This window comes from Mauremys reevesii, linkage group 7 (genome assembly GCF_016161935.1).
Source record: "Mauremys reevesii isolate NIE-2019 linkage group 7, ASM1616193v1, whole genome shotgun sequence".
Taxonomy (NCBI): domain Eukaryota; kingdom Metazoa; phylum Chordata; order Testudines; family Geoemydidae; genus Mauremys; species Mauremys reevesii.
The window spans coordinates 125,376,831-125,395,537 of NC_052629.1; the positions used below are offsets into that span (position 1 = coordinate 125,376,831).

Here is an 18,707-nt window from a genome sequence, read left to right on the forward strand (position 1 = left end):
CCCTACGGGGACAGCACCTGCCTGGGGGGAGGCATGAGGGGCAGGACCATGTTGGGGGGCCAGTGCTAATTTCTGGCCAGGCCAGGGAGGTGGGGAGAGGAGGCGACAGAGCCAGGGACCATCCACAGGGGGATGTCGCTGCTTCCCTTGCCAGCTCCTGCAGGCCAAGGGGGCTGGGTGGAGGGCTGGGCCCTGGCAGGCAGGTAAGCTGGTGGGACGGGGGGAAGGTGACTCAGGCCAGAGTCCCCACACTGCCGGGTGTTGCTGGGCCCTGCGGCAGAGCCTGACCCGGGTCAGCAGTGGGGGACTGGGGCAGCACCATGACAGGGAGAAGGGGGGGAGGTGTCCATCAGTGCCCAGCTGCCCTGGGATTCATGCCATGCCCGGCCTGATGCCAGAGCTCACGGGGGGGGGGGGCCTCAGGGCCCATCCAGACAGTGCCCACATACCCCCTGCAGGATGGCATGCTCCCCTGAGGACACCTACACAAGAGACCAGGGCATGGGGCGGGTGGCACAACTGGCCCAATGTCCCTCTCACGACGGGCTGTGCAGGGATGGTCAGGGGCTCGCTCAGCCCAAGTCAGCCAGGGACTGGAGGTGAACAAGTCCTCGGGCGCCATCAGCTTTACCCCAAATCCCACCCCCAGGCTTCCGGAGCTGTGTGAGGTGACACCCACACCCCTTGGGGTGGCAGCACCAGCTACCTGGGCCCCCAGCCTGGCAGGGCACCTCCTGTGGGCTGTTGGGCTTGGCACAGCTGGGGCGAGGCCAGGAGCTGCACAACAGGCCCCCCACAGCCGGATTGACCAGCCGAGCCCTCACAGGCCATAAACTCATTTATTCAATGTCCAGCCAGCTCCGCAGCCAGCTCCTGCACCCCAGCCGGCCGGGGGCTCTGCCTGACACGCGAGCTGAGTGGGGATCAAGTGCTTGCCCAGGCTGGGACTGTGGGCACTGGCCCTGCTGGGGGTAGAGCCCCCTGAACAGGTCACCTCCCCCCAAGCCCACTCCCACCCCCGGGCAGGGTCAGTGACAGCATGGCAGGGGGCTCGCACAGGACTCTGCCCCCTAGGGCCATTACAGGGCCACCCCCACCCCCTCCCCAGGGGCCCGCCCCTCAGGGCCACACAGCCCTGCCCCTCCCCCTCAGGGCCATACAGTCTCTCCACACTCATGGCCATGGCAACAGACCCACAATGGTCACCAGAGGATGAGGCAGGTCCTGCCCAAGAGCTGGCTGCAAGCGGGCAAATGCCCAAGCCCCATTGCCCCTGACAGACCCTGCACCAGGCAGTTTCCAGCCCCAAGCAAACCCAGGCTCACAGGCCGGCCCTCGTCAGGACACCTGCGCTCTCCTGGGGCCGGGCAATGCCAGCCCCTTGCAGACACATTTGGTCTCGGGAATGGATGTGGCACCCTGGAGCCCAGCCATGTCCACACCAGCCCCTCTCTGGCATCTCCAGGGACCCTGGTGGGGGCTCTGCTCCCCCTCCCAATCATCCCAACTACGGCACCCTGAGTCCCTTCCCCGGCCCAGGTCCTTGGCACGTGTCCCGCTGCAGCATGCTCAGGAGCAGCTGGGTCTCTGTGAGGTCGGCCTGGCTAGAGGGGCGCGGGGGCTGAGCCCCACAGACCCCACCTGGTGGGCTGGCAGCCTGGCCAGGGGCGCCCCCTTGGGCTGCTGCAGCCGGCACAGCTCCACCCTGCCTTGCAGGCACTTTCTCGTCTCTGACGTGAGCAGCCTGTGCAGCAGCGTGCTGGGGCCGAGCCAGGCGGGGGGCTGGGCACTGCCCTGCAGCAAGCGTGCCAGGCCAGGCAGGTCCCGCGGCAGGCGGTAGCAGGGCAGTAGGCACAGGGCAGGCGGCACGTCTCGCTGGCTGCACAGCTCGCCAAAGTAGGCCAGCGCCCAGTCGCCCAGCTGCCCTGCCCCCCTGCCCAACTGCAGCTCGCTCTGCAGACAGGACATGGCTGCGCCGAACAGGTCATGGGGGTCCGGAGAGCCGCTGCTGCCTGCGGCCGCCCCCCGCCACAGCTGGTAGAGCCGGGCGCTGCCCTGACTCCACAGGAGCAGCACCGTGCCCTGCTCCCGGGCCACCAGCTCCCGCTGCACATAGAGCCAGGGCAGTGCCCCCAGCCGCCCCACGCTGCCCGCCTCCCACAGGTCCAGCCGCACGTCGCAGCCCAGCGCCGAGCGCAGCACGTCCGCCAAGGCGCAGACCAGAATCTTGTGCTCCTCAGAGTCGGGGGAATAGACCACCAGGACGGGCCGAGGGCCCCGCGGCGCTGTGGGGAGAGGGCAGGGTCAGTGGCAGGGCTGCCCCCGGCCCAGGGCTCTGCAGAGGGCGGCTCCTGGGCACAGCGCTCCAGGCTGCCTGGCTGACAGAGCCCTTCGCCTGGCTGAGCTCCCATGCAGGGCCCTCCCCACCGGATCCCGTCTCCTGCTCCCTTCCCTGCTGCTTCCTGGCCAACTGTGCCTACAGCCCCCCAGGATCCTGTCCCCTCTGCCCCTCAGCTCCCAGCCCCCAGATCCTCCTCAGATCCTGTCCCCTCTACCCACCCGATCCCAGCCCCCAGCCCCTCCGTTCCCCAGATCCTCATCAGATCCTGTTCCCTCTGCCCCCCGGAACCCAGCCCCCAGGCCCTCTGCCCCCCGGAACCCAGCCCCCAGATCCTCATCAGATCCTGTCCCATCTGCGCCCCCAGAATTCAGCCCCCAGGCCCTCTGCCCCTCGCGATCCCAGCCCCTCACTGGCTTCTTGCTCCAACCCCCCGGAACCCAGCCCCCAGATCCTCATCAGATCCTGTCCCCTCTGCCACCCGGAACCCAGCCCCTCTGCCCCCGGGATCCCAGCCCCTCACTGGCCCCCAGCCCCTCTGCCCTCCGGGGATCCCAGCCCCTCACTGGATCCTTTCCCCAACCCACCAGGATCCTGGCCCACAGCTACTCTGCTCCCCGGGATCCCAGCCCCCAGATCCTCATAAGATCCTGTTTCCTCTGCCCCCCCGGAACCCAGCCCCCAGCCCCTCTGCCCACTGGGGATCCCAGCCCCTCACTGGCTCCTTGCCCCAACCCCCCAGGATCCCGGCCCTCTGCCCCCCGGGATCCCAGCCCCTCACTGGCTCCTTGCCCCAGCCCCCCAGGATCCTGGCCCCCAGCTACTCTGCCCCCCAGGATCCCAGCCCCTCACTGGCTCCTTGCCCCAACCCCCCAGGATCCTGGCCCCCAGCTACTCTGCCCCCCGGGATCCCAGCCCCTCACTGGCTCCTTGCCCCCACCCCCCAGGTTCCTGGCCCCCAGCCCGTCTGCCCCCGGGATCCCAGCCCTCACTGGCTCCTTGCCCCAGCCCCCAGGATCCTGGCCCCAGCTACTCTGCCCCGGGATCCCAGCCCCTCACTGGCTCCTTGCACCATCCCCCCAGGATCCTTGCCCCCAGCCCCTCGGCCCCCCGGGATCCCTGCCCCCCGGGATCCCAGCCCCTCACTGGCTCCTTGCCCCAACCCCCCAGGATCCTGGCCCCCAGCTACTCTGCCCCCTGGGATCCCAGCCCCTCACCTGTGGTGAGTTTCCGGAGGCTCCTGTAGTTCATCAGCAGGACGGTCCCCAGCAGCCCCAGAGCCAGGGCCAGCCCCAGGGCGAGCAGCCCAAAGCGCGTGCGAGCAACTGGAAGAGAAGTGGTGAGAGGTGCTGTGCAGTGCTGCCTTCTGGTGCTACAAGCTCATGCTTCATCACTGCAGCCGAACAGCGGCAGGGGTCAGGAAGGGAGCCCCTCCCCCGGCATATCCTCTGGGGTTGGTGTTTTTGGCTCCTTCCTCTGAAGCAGGGGAGTGGCCCTGGCTGGAGACGGGGCCCTGGGCAGGGCCAGGGCTCTGAGGGGCACCGAGCCGTCTCCCTCTCAGTGCTGGCGGCTGGCTCTCGCTCACCTGCTCCGGGGCTAACCCAGCGCCCCAGGGCAGAGGGGCAGTGACCTCGGGGGGGTCGCCTTCCTCCGCGGCCTGGGGTGCAGGTCACTGAATCACTTCCCTGCCATGGGGGCCTCAGGCGCTGGGGCCCTCCTGTTCTCTGCCAGGGCCACAGGCCAGCCAGGCTCCCACGGGCTGAGACACCTGGGTCTCACTCAGCAGCTGGGTCAGGGTGCGGGGGTTGGGTGGGGCTGGGGCTGGTGACCGACGCAGGGGCAGACGGGCCCATCTGCTCCCTCCTCGCCATGACCTCTCTGCCTCTGGCTGCCCCCCGGGGTTCTGCATGGGGCCACACTCACCATCTGGGCACAGGAGCTGCTTCCGGGCAAACTGCACGTCGGCGCGCCACACCTGCCGGGCACAGAGAGAGCACATGGGGGGGTTGACACCAAGGGACCCTGTGACGTGGCAGGGGGTCCTGTGACCCTGCAGGTGGAGAGGGGGAAGGGGGTAGGGGGCTGTGTGACGGGGCAGGGAGGGGGCTCTGTGACACAGCGGGGCAGGGGGCTCTGTTAGGGTTGCCAGATATCCGGTTTTTGACCGGAACACTGAGTCGAAAAGGGACCCTGGCGTCTCTGGTCAGCACCGCGCAGGTCCGGCTCCTAGGCAGGAGGCCCAGGAGGCTCTGCGCGCTGCCCCTGCCCCAAGCACCAGCTCCAAGCTCCCATTGGCCGGGAAGTAGCCAAAAGAACATAAGAACGGCCAGACTGGGTCAGACCAAAGGTCCATCCAGCCCAGTATCCTGTCTACCGACAGCGGCCAATGCCAGGTGCCCCAGAGGGAGTGAACCTAACAGGCAATGATCAAGTGATCTCTCTCCTGCCATCCATCTCCACCCTCTGACAAACAGAGGCTAGGGACACCATTCTTACCCATCCTGGCTAATAGCCATTAATGGACTTAACCACCATGAATTTATCCAGTTCTCTTTTAAACCCTGTTATAGTCCTAGCCTTCACAACCTCCTCAGGCAAGGAGTTCCACAAGTTGACTGTGCGCTGCGTGAAGAAGAACTTCCTTTGATTTGTTTTAAACCTGCTGCCCATTAATTTCATTCGGTGGCCCCTAGTTCTTATATTATGGGAACAAGTAAATAACTTTTCCTTATTCACTTTCTCCACACCACTCATGATTTTATATACCTCTATCATATCCCCCCTTAGTCTTTTCTTTTCCAAGCTGAAGAGTCCTAGCCTCTTTAATCTCTCCTCATATGGGACCCTCTCCAAATCCCTAATCATTTTAGTTGCCCTTTTCTGAACCTTTTCTAGTGCTAGAATATCTTTTTTGAGGTGAGGAGACCACATCTGTACACAGTATTCAAGATGTGGGCGTATCATGGATTTATATAAGGGCAATAAGATATTCTCAATCTTATTCTCTATCCCCTTTTTAATGATTCCTAACATCCTGTTTGCTTTTTTGACTGCTGCTGCACACTGCGTGGACATCTTCAGAGAACTGTCCACGATAACTCCAAGATCTTTTTCCTGTTTAGTTGTAGCTAAATTAGCCCCCATCATGTTGTATGTATAGTTGGGGTTATTTTTTCCAATGTGCATTACTTTACATTTATCCACATTAAATTTCATTTGCCATTTTGTTGCCCAAACATTTAGTTTTGTGAGATCTTTTTGAAGTTTGTCACAGTCTGATTTGGTCTTAACTATCTTGAGCCGTTTAGTATCATCTGCAAACTTTGCCACCTCACTGTTTACCCCTTTCTCCAGATCATTTATGAATAAGTTGAATAGGATTGGTCCTAGGACTGACCCTTGGGGAACACCACTAGTTACCCCTCTCCATTCTGAGAATTTATCATTAATTCCTACCCTTTGTTCCCTGTCCTTTAACCAGTTCTCAATCCATGAAAGGACCTTCCCTTTTATCCTATGACAGCTTAATTTACGTAAGCGCCTTTGGTGAGGGACCTTGTCAAAGGCTTTCTGGAAATCTAAGTACACTATGTCCACCGGATCCCCCTTGTCCACATGTTTGTTGACCTCTTCAAAGAGCTCTAATAGATTAGTAAGACACGATTTCCCTTTACAGAAACCATGTTGACTATTGCTCAACAGTTTATGTATTTCTATGTGTCTGACAATTTTATTCTTCACTATTGTTTCCACTAATTTGCCCGGTACCGACATTAGACTTACCGGTCTGTAATTGCCGGGATCACCCCTAGAGCCCTTTTTAAATATTGGCGTTACATTAGCTAACTTCCAGTCATTGGGTACAGAAGCCGATTTAAAGGACAGGTTACAAACCTTAGTTAATAGTTCCGCAACTTCACATTTGAGTTCTTTCAGAACTCTTGGGTGAATGCCATCTGGTCCCGGTGACTTGTTAATGTTGAGTTTATCAATTAATTCCAAAACCTCCTCTAGTGACACTTCAATCTGTGACAGTTCCTCAGATTTGTCACCTACAAAAGCTGGCTCAGGTTTGGGAATCTCCCTAACATCCTCAGCCGTGAAGACTGAAGCAAAGAATCCATTTAGTTTCTCCGCAATGACTTTATCGTCTTTAAGCGCTCCTTTTGTATCTTGATCGTCCAGGGGCCCCACTGGTTGTTTAGCAGGCTTCCTGCTTCTGATGTACTTAAAAAACATTTTGTTATTACCTTTGGAGTTTTTGGCTAGCTGTTCTTCAAACTCCTCTTTGGCTTTTCTTATTACATTTTTACACTTAAGTTGGCAGTGTTTATGCTCCTTTCTATTTACCTCACTAGGATTTGACTTCCACTTTTTAAAAGATGCCTTTTTATTTCTCACTGCTTCTTTTTACATGGTTGTTAAGCCACGGTGGCTCTTTTTTAGTTCTTTTACTGTGTTTCTTAATTTGGGGTATACATTGAAGCTGTGCCTCTATTAAGGAGCTGGGAGGGCAGTGCCTGCAGGCGAGAGCAGCACACGACGCCTCCTGGCCTCCCTGCCTAGGAGCCGGACCTGCTGCTGGCTGCTTCCAGGGTGCAGCACAGTGTCAGGACAGGTAGAGAGCCTGCCTCTGACTGGGAGCTGCCCGAGGTCAGCCCACGCCCTACCCCCAAGCCCCCCCCCCACAAACCTGGAGCCCCCTCCTGCACCACAAACCCCTCAGCCCCACCCCAGAGTCCATACCCCAGCCGGAGCAGAGCCCTCACCCCTCCTGCCCCCCAACTCCCTGTCCCAACCTGGAGCCCCCTCCTGCACCCTGAACCCCTAATTTCTGGCCCCACACCAGTTAGAGCCCTCACCAACCCCCTGCCCCAACCCAGTGAAAGTGAGTGAGGGTGGGGAGAGCGGGGGCGCCTTGGGGAAGGGGCGGGGCTAGGGTGTTCGGTTCTGTGGGATTAGAAAGTTGGCAACCCCAGGCCCTGTGGTGTGGCAGGGGGTCCTGTGACCCTGCAGGGGAGCCAGATGCATGAACAGAAGAATGGCTGGGTAAGGTGAGGGCAGAGCCATGTGAACAGGGCAGCATGGGGGTGGGGGCCTTACCAGCACACAGCCGCCCAGGATCTGCAGAGGCAGCAGCAGGGTCAGCTCCCTGGGGCCGAAGCTCTCTGGCTGCAAACCGAGAAGGACACCATTAACCAAAGAGCACCCCCTCCCCCTCCCTGCCCCCCAGCTGGGCACAGGGGGCTCTGATCCTGCCCGCTGGCCTGAGGCCTCAGCATTCCCTGGCAGCGAGCACCGAGGCTCTCAGGGTGCCAGGCTCCCAGGCCAAGCCACTTACGCTTGTGATGGTGTAGACAGGCGCCTCTGGTTCACACCAGTTCCCCTGCCGCTGGCACAGAGCTGCGCTGAAGGATGCCGGGACAGTGGAGGTCACACGAAGGAGAAGCTGCAGGAACTGGACGCTCACAGACACGTTCCAGGTGGTGTCTACAGGGAGAAAAGAGGAGGGGTCGCTCATGGGCCCGCCCGCCCCACATCAGGGCCCCAGCCTGCCCAGGGCCTGCAGGGCGTCTGTGGGGCTCTGGCATAGGATCCCTGGCTCTCACGCGAAGCAGGGCCAGGCCTGGCCAGCACCAGGAAGGGAGAGGTTGGTCAGTGTCAGGGACGTGTAGGCGGCTGTGAGTTCTTTGCACTTACGCTACGCTGTGGAAGTAGGAGGCAGCCTCCCAGCACGCTCTGCACTCAGGCTAAGCAGGCAGCAGGCAGGGACAAGCAGGGGACCTGGGCAGGACCTCCGGTAGGAGTGGGGGTGAAGATGTGTGGTCTGGGAAGTGTCACAAACTGCAGAGCGCGCTCAGCACAACTGACAGAGCCAACTGGGGCCGGAGCTACGAGGTCAGGGACAGGGTTAGCCAAGGTCCTGGGACACAGGGCTTGTCTGTTTGCTGGAAACAAAGGGAATAATATCCCCTGGTTCCTGTGATCCCTTTGTAAACTGCAGTGCTCCTCCCCAGACTGGGTGAAGCATTAACCCTTTCTGCACTGAGCTGATCTCTCTTGGTCAGACTGAGCTGAGCTGACACCTTACCACTAAAATAAGTGAACCCTCAACAGAGACACCCAAGGAAAACACAGGAGGCTGCAGGGAGTGGGGTGGGGGCTCAGCAGGGGGCGCTCTCCCCGGGCAGTCGGGGCTGGCCCCAGGGCAGTGCTAGGGGGCGCTGTTCTGTGCGGTGCTGCCAGGCGGTAGCTCCCCCCCAGAGCAGGCTGCATCCTGGGGCTGGGGGAGCCATTGCTGCGCTCAGGGAGCTCCGAGGCGCGGGTGGCGCAGGGCACTGGGGGACCCAGCGCTGCCAGGCTGCACAGAGGGAAGTTGTCAGTCTAGGGCTCAGCTGAGATGCTGCTGCACGGCACTCCCTGTCCCCCCGCCCAGTCCCCATGCCCAGCAGACCCTGAACCAGCCCAAAGAGCCACTGTGGGGCACCAGGCCCTGTTGCCAGCCTGTCGCTGGTGTGTGGGGCCCCCAAGTGCCCCCCAGTCCCCCGAACACCCAGCCGTCCCCACTGCAGAGAGGCAGGGCAGGCTCACCTGGCCGGTGTGGGCACTCCACGTGGCTGCTGTTGCCGTAGGAGAACTGGAGAGAAACAAGGAAAGTCACCAGAAAGGCCCTGCCCGGAGGGGGCGTAGAGGGAGGCCAGGCCAGGGTCAGCACTCGCCAGCGGGCCCCTCTGGCCGGGCACTGAGAGCGGAGGCTGCTCACATGCCACTGAGGGCACGGCAGGGGAGGGTGCCCGGCACTTGTGCACTTCAGCCCTTTGCTGGCCCCAGCTTGCCAGACTGTTCTGACAGGCGCTGGGCAGGGCAGGGCAGGGGAATGGGGCTCGGGGGCACATCAGCCCCTCTGGGTCGGCTCTGGGGCAGGGCCAGAGCCCTTCCTCTGTAAGGCGGCACCACCGGGGGCATTGGCCAGTGGCTGCCTGCCCTGTGCGAGACGAGGGCCCAGCTCGGCAGCCCCGGCCTGCTCTGCCCTGACAGCGCCCGCCCGCCCACCTGCCTCTTCCCGGCTGGCGACAAGAGAGCAGCGGCCAGGGCGCCAGCTCTTACCTGGCAGGATCCCCTGGAAGGGGGCCCCAGGGTCTCTGGTAGGGGTGCCAGGAAGGGCAGGATGGGTGGCGCTGGAGCCGGGTTCAGCATGTGGCTCAGGGAAGCCACCCAGCCAGAGATCCCAGGGAAGCACCAGGACTCCTGCCAGCGGGGGCTCGTCTGGGGGCATGCGGGGGGCTCACCTTGAAGCAGAGCAGAGGGTGCACGTCCACCTTCTCCACGGTGTAGGCCTAGCCCAGAGCAGAGACCATGTCACAAACTGCAGCTGGCCCTCACTACCGGGGCCCCCCACCTCCTGGGGACCCCCATACCTCAGCTCCTCCACCTCTCCCACCTCCTAGGGACCCCCGTACCTCAGCTCTTCCACCTCTCCCACCTCCTAGGGACCCCATACCTCAGCTCCTCCACCTCCCCCCCCCCCCACTCCTCTCCTCCTCCTGGGGGGACCCTACCCCCTCAGCTCCTCCACCTCCTGGGGGGCCAGCCCACCTCTCCCACCTCCTAGGGACCCCCATACCTCAGCTCCTCCACCTCCCTGGGGAACCCCCATACCTCAGCTCCCCCACCTCCCTGGGGGGCCAGCCCACCTCCTGAGGACCCCACCCCATACCTCAGCTCCCCCACCTCCCTGGGGGGCCAGCTCACCTCCTGGGGAACCCCCATACCTCAGCTCCCCCACCTCCCTGGGGGGCCAGCCCACCTCCTGGGGACCCCCCCATATCTCAGCTCCCCCACCTCCCTTGGGGTGCACCTCTCCCACCCCATCCTGTCCCCATCTCCCAGAGGCCTGCAAACCATCTGCCCCCAGGCCAGCCCTGGGAGAGCAGGTCCCGTTGCAGAGCGGTGCTGGAGAAGCAGTTGGATGGGGAGAGGCAGTTGCTGCAGCAGGGGAGCTGGGGGGCCCTTGTCAGCCCCTTCCTTTGTGGGGGGGAGTCAGCCTAGGCCAAGCCCTGCCCTTCATGCGACATGGGGAGCCTGCCCACCCTGGCAGGGGGCCTAGGCTGGGGGAGAAGCTCCCCTCCACCTCCCAGGCCTGGAGGGGACAGCCCAGCACTCTGCCAGAGCCCAGGGACAGCTCTCGGGGGGAGCCCATCCCTTTGGGCGGACAGTGAGTGCTGGTGGCAGGGCCCAGCACTGGGGGAGATGTGTCTGCAGCCCCAGGTGCCCTGGCCCAGAGGTCCCTCCAGCTTGCCACACCCTTCAGAGACAGAGATTCATTGGGACCCCCTCCTGTGACCCAGTGTGAGGGAGCAGGGAGTAGGGGGATTGACCTGGGGATGTTGCCTGGGAGTTGTATTGAGACTGTCTGCATTGGTGATGGGATACCATGAGCATGTAACCGGAGCCACGAGGGGGCTGGGGCCAGGTGACACCTTCTGCCCAGAAACTGGACAAAGGCTGGAGGAGGAGTTGGGTGGTGTGGCAGGAGCAGACGGCTGGAGGGGTTTGTCAGTTTGGAGCTGGCTGGGGAAACGGAGGGAGCCCCAAAAGCTGGGGTCTAAGCTCCCTGCCCCCTGGGGGCTTGACTGAGGGGTCCTGGTTGTACCTACAAGCCCTGCTTGGGACTGTGTCCCTGTCGTCCAATAAACCTTCCGTTTTACTGGCTGGCTGAGAGCCACGGTGAATGGCAGGAAGTGGGGGTGCTGGGCCTGACTCCCCCACACTCTGTGACACTCCTGTGTAACAGGCCAGAACCCTGCCCCCCTGTAGCCCCTCGAGCAGAGCTGTTAGCATCGTCTGTTCCCCACTGAACCAGGGCCAGGGATGGAGAATCCGCCGCCACCCCGGGAAACTGGCCAGCGGTTAAAAACCACCACCACATTTCCCGTCTGACTTTCTCTGGCTTCACCACCCAGCCCTTGGGTTGCAGTCGACCTCCCTCTGCTAGCCTGAGCAGCCCATTAGCAAACCTGTTCCCCACAGAGGCACTAGCGGACAGAGCCCCACAAATCTTGTTCTTTGGGGAATTCTGAGTCACTTGGTTTTATCCACCTGGTGGGTGGTGGGAAGCCCTTGGGTGGAGGAGGGTGTTGCAGAACAAACCCACACCTACCCTGCAGCAGCAGACCCTGTCCCGTAGGGCTGGGCCCAGCTTCCCACCCCTGGGACCATGACCAGGTAGGTGCGGGGATGGCAGGGCTGCTCAGAGGGCAGCTCTGTGGCCCTGTGCACCCCGTTACAACACCCAGAGCAGGGGGGTGGAGGAAGGTCTCCCTTCTAACTGTTGTTTTGGTTTATTTCGGGTTATTTGGGGTCAAGTCAGCCCTGAACCTGCTCTTTGTTAAACTGCATGGATGGAGCGCCTTGAGCCGCCACTGTACGGCGTCTCGCAGCTCCTCTCTGAGCCCTCCCCACTAGTCAGCTCTGCCTGGAACTGGCCCCAGGCCCCAGCAGTGGTCGCACCAGTGCCAAACACAGAGGGAAAATCACCTCTGCTCTTCTCCGAGAGTGCCCTGGTTGTGCACCCAGGCTGGCCAGAGCGTTGCGTTGGGGGCTCGTGTTCAGCTGGTAACCCCCCTCCCCCAGCCTCCAAATCTTTTTCAGTCCCTGCCCGCAGCACAGCCCCCCAGCTGTGGCCGATGTTCTTTGTTCCTAGATGCACATATTTACATTTAGCCGTACTAAAACCACACAGGCCTTGTCCACACCAACAGCGGCGATGCTAAAAGGTAATAATTGGAGATATACCAATCCCCTAGAACTGGAAGGGACCTTGAAAGGTCATTGAGTCCAGCCCCCTGCCTTCACTAGCAGGACCAATTTTTGCCCCAGATCCCTAAGTGGCCTCCTCAAGGATTGAACTCACAACCCTGGGCTTAGCAGGCCAATGCTCAAACCACTGAGCTATCCCTCCCCCCACAGGGGAATTATACCAACCGAAGCTGGTAGTGGAGACCAAGCCACAGTGTTTGCTTGGGCTCACCTTCCCCCACAATCCAGACCCAGCCCGCGCTGTATCAGTGACCTGGCCTCTGCGTTATTTATCACTGCCCCAGTTTGTCTCATCTCCAAGCTTCATCAGGGATGATTTCATGTTTTCTTGCAGGTCACTGATGAAAATGTTAGTAGTAGGGCCAAGAACTGATCCTTGCGGGAGCCCATTAGAAACAGACCTGCTCATTGCTGAGTGCCCGTTTAGTTACATTGGGATCTATCCGTTAGCCAGTTTTCAATCAATGGCACATGTGCCACATTCATTTTATATCATTCTCATTTTCTGATCAAAATGTTGACACTCTAGAGAAGTCTAAGGGCTGGTCTACACAGGGAACTTACATGGCATAGCTGTGTCTCTCAGGGGTGTGAAAAAGCCACACCCGAGAGACGTAGCCATGCAGCGCTAACCCCCAGTGTAGACAGCGCTGGGTTGATAGAAGAATTCTGGCAACCTAGCTGCTGCCTCTCGGGGAGGTGGATTCCCTGTGCTGCCGCCTACCCCTCCTGTCCGCATAGGTAGCATCTGCACGGAAGCGCTACAGCCATGCAGCGACAGCTGTGCCACTGGAGCATGTTAAACACAGACAAACCCTTTGTCTGTTACATTAGCTGCCTTCCAGTCTTCTAGAATGTGCCCAGCGTTCCAAGACTTATTGAAAATCAACACTAAGGGTACAAGTATCAGAGGGGAGCCCTGTTAGTCTGGATCTGTAAAAAGCAACAAAGAGGCCTGTGGCACCTTACAGACTAACAGACGTTTTGGAGCATGAGCTTTCGTGGGTGAATACGACGAATTCACCCACGAATGACGTATTCACCCCCGAAAGCTAATGCATCCAATACGTCTGTTAGTCTATAAGGTGCCACAGGCCTCTCTGTCACTAAGGGTACAGTGAGCTGCTTAGCATGCTGTTTTAAACCTCTTGGATGTTAGTTACCTGGAACTGCTGATTTAAAAATGTCTAACTTTAGTAGTTGCGTTTAACATCCTGAAATACTAGTAGAATGGAAAGTTATCTTCATCATGTGATATGACTACATCATCTGTTTTTCCCCCCCAAATACAGAACAGAAATACAGTATTACTGAACACTTCTGCCTTTTCTCCATTATTATTAATAATTCTATCATTTCCATTTAGTAGTGGACCAATACCATTGTTAACATTCTTTTGCTCCTAATCATCTTAAAAAACTCTCTTATTGTCCTTAACTCTGCTGGCCATAGATTTTTCCTTGTGTCCCCCCTTTGCTTCCCTTATCAATTTTCTACAGTTCCCAGCTTCTGATTTATATTCATTACTGTCAACTTCCCCTTTCTTCCATTTGTTATGTGTATCTATATACACATATATGTAGCTGCCATCATCTTTCTTCTAAATCAGGTCAGTTTTTTAACCAAGGCCTTTCGGGGGATCTAGTAAAGTGTTCTTAAACAATTCCCAGCTGTCATTCACATTTTTCTGATTATTTTTCCTCTCAGCTGATTTGGCTCATAATTATTTTCAGCTTTGCAAAATTGGCCCTTTTAAAGTACCAAGTATCTAACACACTGGTCTGGACTTTATTCTGTTTGCACATTATAAATGTGATCAGTTCATGCTCACTTGTACCCACTAATGTTTAGTGCTGTGATCAGTTCCTCTGTATCTGCAAAGACAAAGTGGAATACAGAACTCCCCTGGTTGGATGCAAGGCTTTTCTGGTTAAAGTTCGACTCTTCTAAGCAATCTGTGGTAATTCAGTGGGGGAATTACTCCCTTCGCTCTGAGCAGGAGTGAGGGACCCTCCGCCGAATTGCCACAGAATAACTGGACGTGCCGCCCCTCTCCGGAGTGGCCACCCCAAGCACCTGCTTGCTAAGCTAGTGCCGGCCCTGCTTCTAAGGGTGCTAAAATCTACAAGATCCCTTGCGTTGCCGTGAACCGTGGGGTTCCTCACAGAGGTGCAGGGTTCTGTTAGCAGTCCACAGTAAGACTACAGAATTCCTGAGCTACAGCCCCAAACCTCACAGCCTTTTTTAAAGTGGAGAGATTCTGAAAACCTTTCTTGGCTCACAGCCAGAGCTCAGATCACTGCACCAAGGTGCCCAGTGCTCGAGGGCTACCTCAACAGAGGGCACGGCCCCCCCAAGCCGTCAGGGCAAATCAAATTAAAACGTGGTTTCAAACAGATCAAGCTGGTCGTGGTCATCACATTGCAAGCCTCCTGTGCCGACCCCTGAGGGCAGATGTGGGGAGGAGTGAACAGGGCTGTTAGTCTTCAAAGCACATCCCCAGCCTGACAGCTCCAGGGGATGTGCAGTCATCCTTTAACCCTGAGCCAGCTAGCTGTGGTGTCAGGCCAGGCCCCAGGCCCCAGACCCTAGGCAGGACAGGTGTTTGGAACAGGGGGCTGGCATATTGCCGAAATCCGGCTCCAGCAGGCTGTTTGTTCATTTATCGGGGGAGGGAGGAATGTAATCAAAGTATTTTTGTAATAAATAAAGTTCCCGCTGCGAATGCTTGCTGACAGGGGAGGGGCATTTTAGGGGGTGGAGGGGGGGCATAGGGGTCAGAGGGGTTTGGGGCTGTATTGAGGGGAGGGGGATAAGTGAGGATGGGTGGTAGGGAAAGTCAGAGGGGCTGGGGAGTCAGGGACACATGGAGGTGAGGGATGGGGGACCCCATATTCTCCCTTTCTGGGTGGGTTCCAGGATCTGGGGGCCCGGGCAACTCGCTGCGGGAAGCACACGGAGGGGCAGGGGATGCTGGATGCTCCAAGCTCAGCCCCAGGAAGGTGGAAGCTGTGGGAGCTTCTTGCCCTGGGCACCGTCTGCTCCGAGAGAGGAGGCTCCCCCAGAGTCCTGCCCGGCTTCGTAGGGAGCAGTTCCAGCATCACCCGGGGACTCTGTGACAGGGCCCCTGCCCCCCAGGTGTATCTGAGCTTTGCTCCCTGCCCCCTTGTGTGTGCCCCAGGCTCTGGGGGATTCCTGCCAATCTATGGGGGGCTGACCTGGCCTCTTACACGTCGTTGTGTCAGTCAGGGTATCGGGGCTTGCCTTTCTTGGGGGGGCTGAGCCCCTCTCTCTACCCCCATGTGAGATGGGATCAGAGGGGGGGGTCCCTGAGCCACTCTCCCAGCCCCCCACTGTGCACCTGCCAGGACCTGGGAGGGCTTCTGCCCATCTAAGGGAGTCAGCCCCCCACACTTCCTGTGCTCCTCATGGAACCCAGGTTCTTGGGGGGGAGGGGCCTGCCTCACAGTGGGGATCTGAGCCCCACTCCCTACCCCACATGTGAGTTGGGATCTGGGAAACCTGCTGTCCTGATCTTGCGAGGGAGAGCAGAGATCAGGCACACTCGGTGCACATGCTGAGAACACACTGCTGGAGGGGCGGGGGGAGAAGAGCAGAGAACAGGCACCCTTGACACATCCAGAAACTCTTACACACTGGGGAGGGGGACAGGGAACCCCCGGGGGAAATCTGAGAATGAACCATGAACATCTGGGAACATCTGCCTCCCTCAGTCACTTTACGATTCTACTTTGTTGTGTGGAAATCTGAGGACGGCAGATTCTCCAGAAGGGCCTGAAATGGATTCTGAGCGGTGAATGCTCGCGGGGCGCGGAGGGGTGAGGGGGTGCCCGGGCAGGTGGTACCAGGGGAAAAGAGGTTGGCTCTGCAGCAAGGGATGGATGGGGGCATTATGGGATAAACGGAATGGGGGTTAGGGCCTCAGGCAAGGGGGAAGAGGGAGGGATTGGGGGAATGGCAGGGGAGAAGACCGGAGGAGTTGGAGAATATGAGGAGTAGCAGAGGGGGTGGGGTGGGCCTGTCAGCCCTGAATCCCCCACTTCCACGTGTGTTCTGAGAGCTGGGGACCCTGCTCCCCTTGGGGTGCTGAGCCCTCTCCCAGCCTGCAGGGGCTCTTCCCTTCACGCTGCAATGCCTGAGGCGCAGCAGTTTGAGTGTCGCTGGGCTTGGCGCTCGGGAGGGGCTCGAGGCTGCACTGGCACCGCCAAACTCCCAGGCCGGCTCAGTCCTGGCAGTGCGAGCCCCGCCCAGGCGTCCCTCCAGGAGCAGGCAGCTGGCTCCCTCCCCGCTGGAGCCGCGTGACCACGGGCTCTTGTGCTCTTTTACCTGGTTGGACTCCATGGCTGTGGAGTTGGGGACAGTGTGGCAGGCCCCCGCGTCACTCTCCTTCCAGCACAGGGTGGCGGTCGGGTGGAGCGGGCAGCGGGCACTCAGCACCATGACCATGTTGGCCTCACTGCTGGCGCTGTCGTCATGGAACTGCATGGATGCCCACAGCTCGGAGCCATCTGTGGGGCAGAGAGGCATCAGCCAGAGGCACTGGCAGGCTCAGCCCCGATCCCCTGCCCCGCCAGCAGCCAGGGGCCCCAGTGCCGGCTGGCAGCGGGCACTGGGGTCTGACAGGGCTCCAGGCACCCCTGGGTCTGGAGCTACAGCCTAGTTTGCCCCCAGGCGCCATGCGAGGTCTGTCCCAAAGCCAGCGTCCCCCTGGGGCTCACGGCCCCGTGAGGTGTCGGGGCAGGTGACGTGGAGGGAGACTGGGGTATACACTGAGGGCCGTGCCCTAAGGCTCTGTCGCTGGGGGCATCTCTCCTGGCACAGATCACGACACAACTCCGGTCCCGGTGGGAGCTCAGCGCTGACGCTAGCCAGGGGGCGTGGGCTGGATGCGAGGGCAGCGCAGCTCGTCTCCTGCATGGACCCCAGCCCAGCCTGGTCGCTAACCAGTCCAGCCAGGCAGGGCCCTGGCATGGCACATCTCTGCCGTACGGCCCACTCATGGGCACTCCCTCTGGGCAGGCCAGCGCTGCGCTTTGCTATGGTACCAGTGGGCACCGGCACCAGGGCAGGCCCCAGGCCGTGTGGGCGCTCGAGGCACCGCTCCCATGGGACCAGCGGAGCTGTGAATCCTGCCAGTGCCCAGAAGCCCAGGGGAGACGCTGGGGGCTTGGCGGGCGCCTTCACTACGGGCACAGGGCCTGCCCGGCTATAGGCAAGGCTCAGGGCAGGGGCAGCTGGGGCCCAGCAGACCCACCCCCTGGACTCCAGCCCCCCAGCCAGGAACTCCCGAAGGCCGGCACGCCCCGGCCCAGGCCACTCACAAGCTGCTGGCAGGGGCTGGAAGGGGCACAGCTTGGTGCGGAGGCTGTCGCGGTGCAGGTAGGAGGCCTGAGGAACCAAGGGATCAGATTCTGAGTAAGCGGCCGACCTGGACCGCTGTCCCTCCCCCCCGGCCCCAGCGCCAAGGCCCCATTCTCCCAGACCCCCGCACCTTCCCCCCCCAGCGGCCAGGCCTCGTCCTCCTGCACCTCCCCCCTCCCCAGCACCCAGGCCCCGTCTCCCGGCCCCCTGCACCTCCCCCGCCCCAACCCAGCGCCCAGGCCCCGTCCTCCCGGCCCCTGCACCTCCCCATCCCCAGTGCCCAGGCCCCGTCCTCCCAGCCCCTGCACCTCCCCGCCCCAACCCAGCACCCAGGCCCCAGCCCCTGCCCCCAGCACCCAGGCCCCCTCTCTCCCCACCACGGGGGTCGCTGTCAGGACAGACCCAGGGGCCGGGGCTGGGGGCCGGCAGACGTACCTCAATGCAGAGACAGGGCAGCAGAAACTCGTAGGGCAGCACAACGCTGTGACCCCCAGACACCAGCGCCTGCAGCAGAGAAGGAGGTGGGTGAGGGGGGCAGAGCCAGGCCAGGCCCCCACGGGACACTGCTGTGCCTGGCCAGGGGCGGCTCTAGCCCTTTCGCTGCCCCAAGCAGGGCGGCTGCCGCGGGGGACGCTCTGCCGGTCGCCGGTCCCGCGGCTCCGGTGGACCTCCTGCAGGCGTTCCTGCCGCCCTCCCGGCGACCGGCAGAGCGCCCCCCGCGGCAGCCGCCCCAAGCACGTGCCTGGCACGCTGGGGCCTGGAGCCGCCCCTGTGCCAGGCCCAGCCCAGGCAGGGACCCCGGGTGCTCCCTTGGCACCCCCAGGTACGGCCGGGATCCCCGCTGGGAGGGCAGTGCTGGAGGCGTCCCCTGACCATCAGCTGCTGGGGCCTGGCCCTGGGGCCAGCCACCCCCGCCCAGCATGGGGGAAGCCCCCGGGGCCGAGCTCCTCACCTGTCGGGGGAAGGGAGCGGGCAGCTCCTCACACTCCAGGGCCAGCTGGTGGCACAGCCGCACGGTCAGGGCAGGGCCCTCGGGCACCGACACCTCAATGGCCCGGGCCTCCGGGTGCCAGGCGTAGGCGAACTCGGGGCCTGCAGAGGCAGAGAAGGCAGGGGATGGGCATCCCGAACCCACATGCCCAGGGAGCCCTGACTGACACCAGCTGCA

At 60.9% G+C, this 18,707-nt stretch overlaps 1 protein-coding gene across 2 annotated transcripts in view; it reads right to left on the reverse strand.

Moving 5' to 3' along the window:
* Positions 1-1,511: 1,511 nt before the first annotated feature.
* Positions 1,512-18,707, reverse strand: part of IL17RE (interleukin 17 receptor E) — a 28,715-nt gene continuing 11,519 nt past the window's right edge. For both annotated transcript variants that reach the window (XM_039482228.1, XM_039482229.1), the window contains 11 exons: positions 18,492-18,631; positions 17,975-18,043; positions 17,500-17,566; positions 16,505-16,686; positions 9,628-9,675; positions 8,930-8,975; positions 7,680-7,828; positions 7,442-7,510; positions 4,262-4,313; positions 3,556-3,663; positions 1,512-2,285 (listed from right to left, as the gene is read on the reverse strand). In XM_039482228.1, coding sequence (XP_039338162.1) covers positions 1,570-2,285; positions 3,556-3,663; positions 4,262-4,313; positions 7,442-7,510; positions 7,680-7,828; positions 8,930-8,975; positions 9,628-9,675; positions 16,505-16,686; positions 17,500-17,566; positions 17,975-18,043; positions 18,492-18,631 — 1,646 coding nt within the window. In that variant the 3' untranslated portion in view covers positions 1,512-1,569. The remainder of the gene's footprint in view (positions 2,286-3,555; positions 3,664-4,261; positions 4,314-7,441; positions 7,511-7,679; positions 7,829-8,929; positions 8,976-9,627; positions 9,676-16,504; positions 16,687-17,499; positions 17,567-17,974; positions 18,044-18,491; positions 18,632-18,707) is intronic.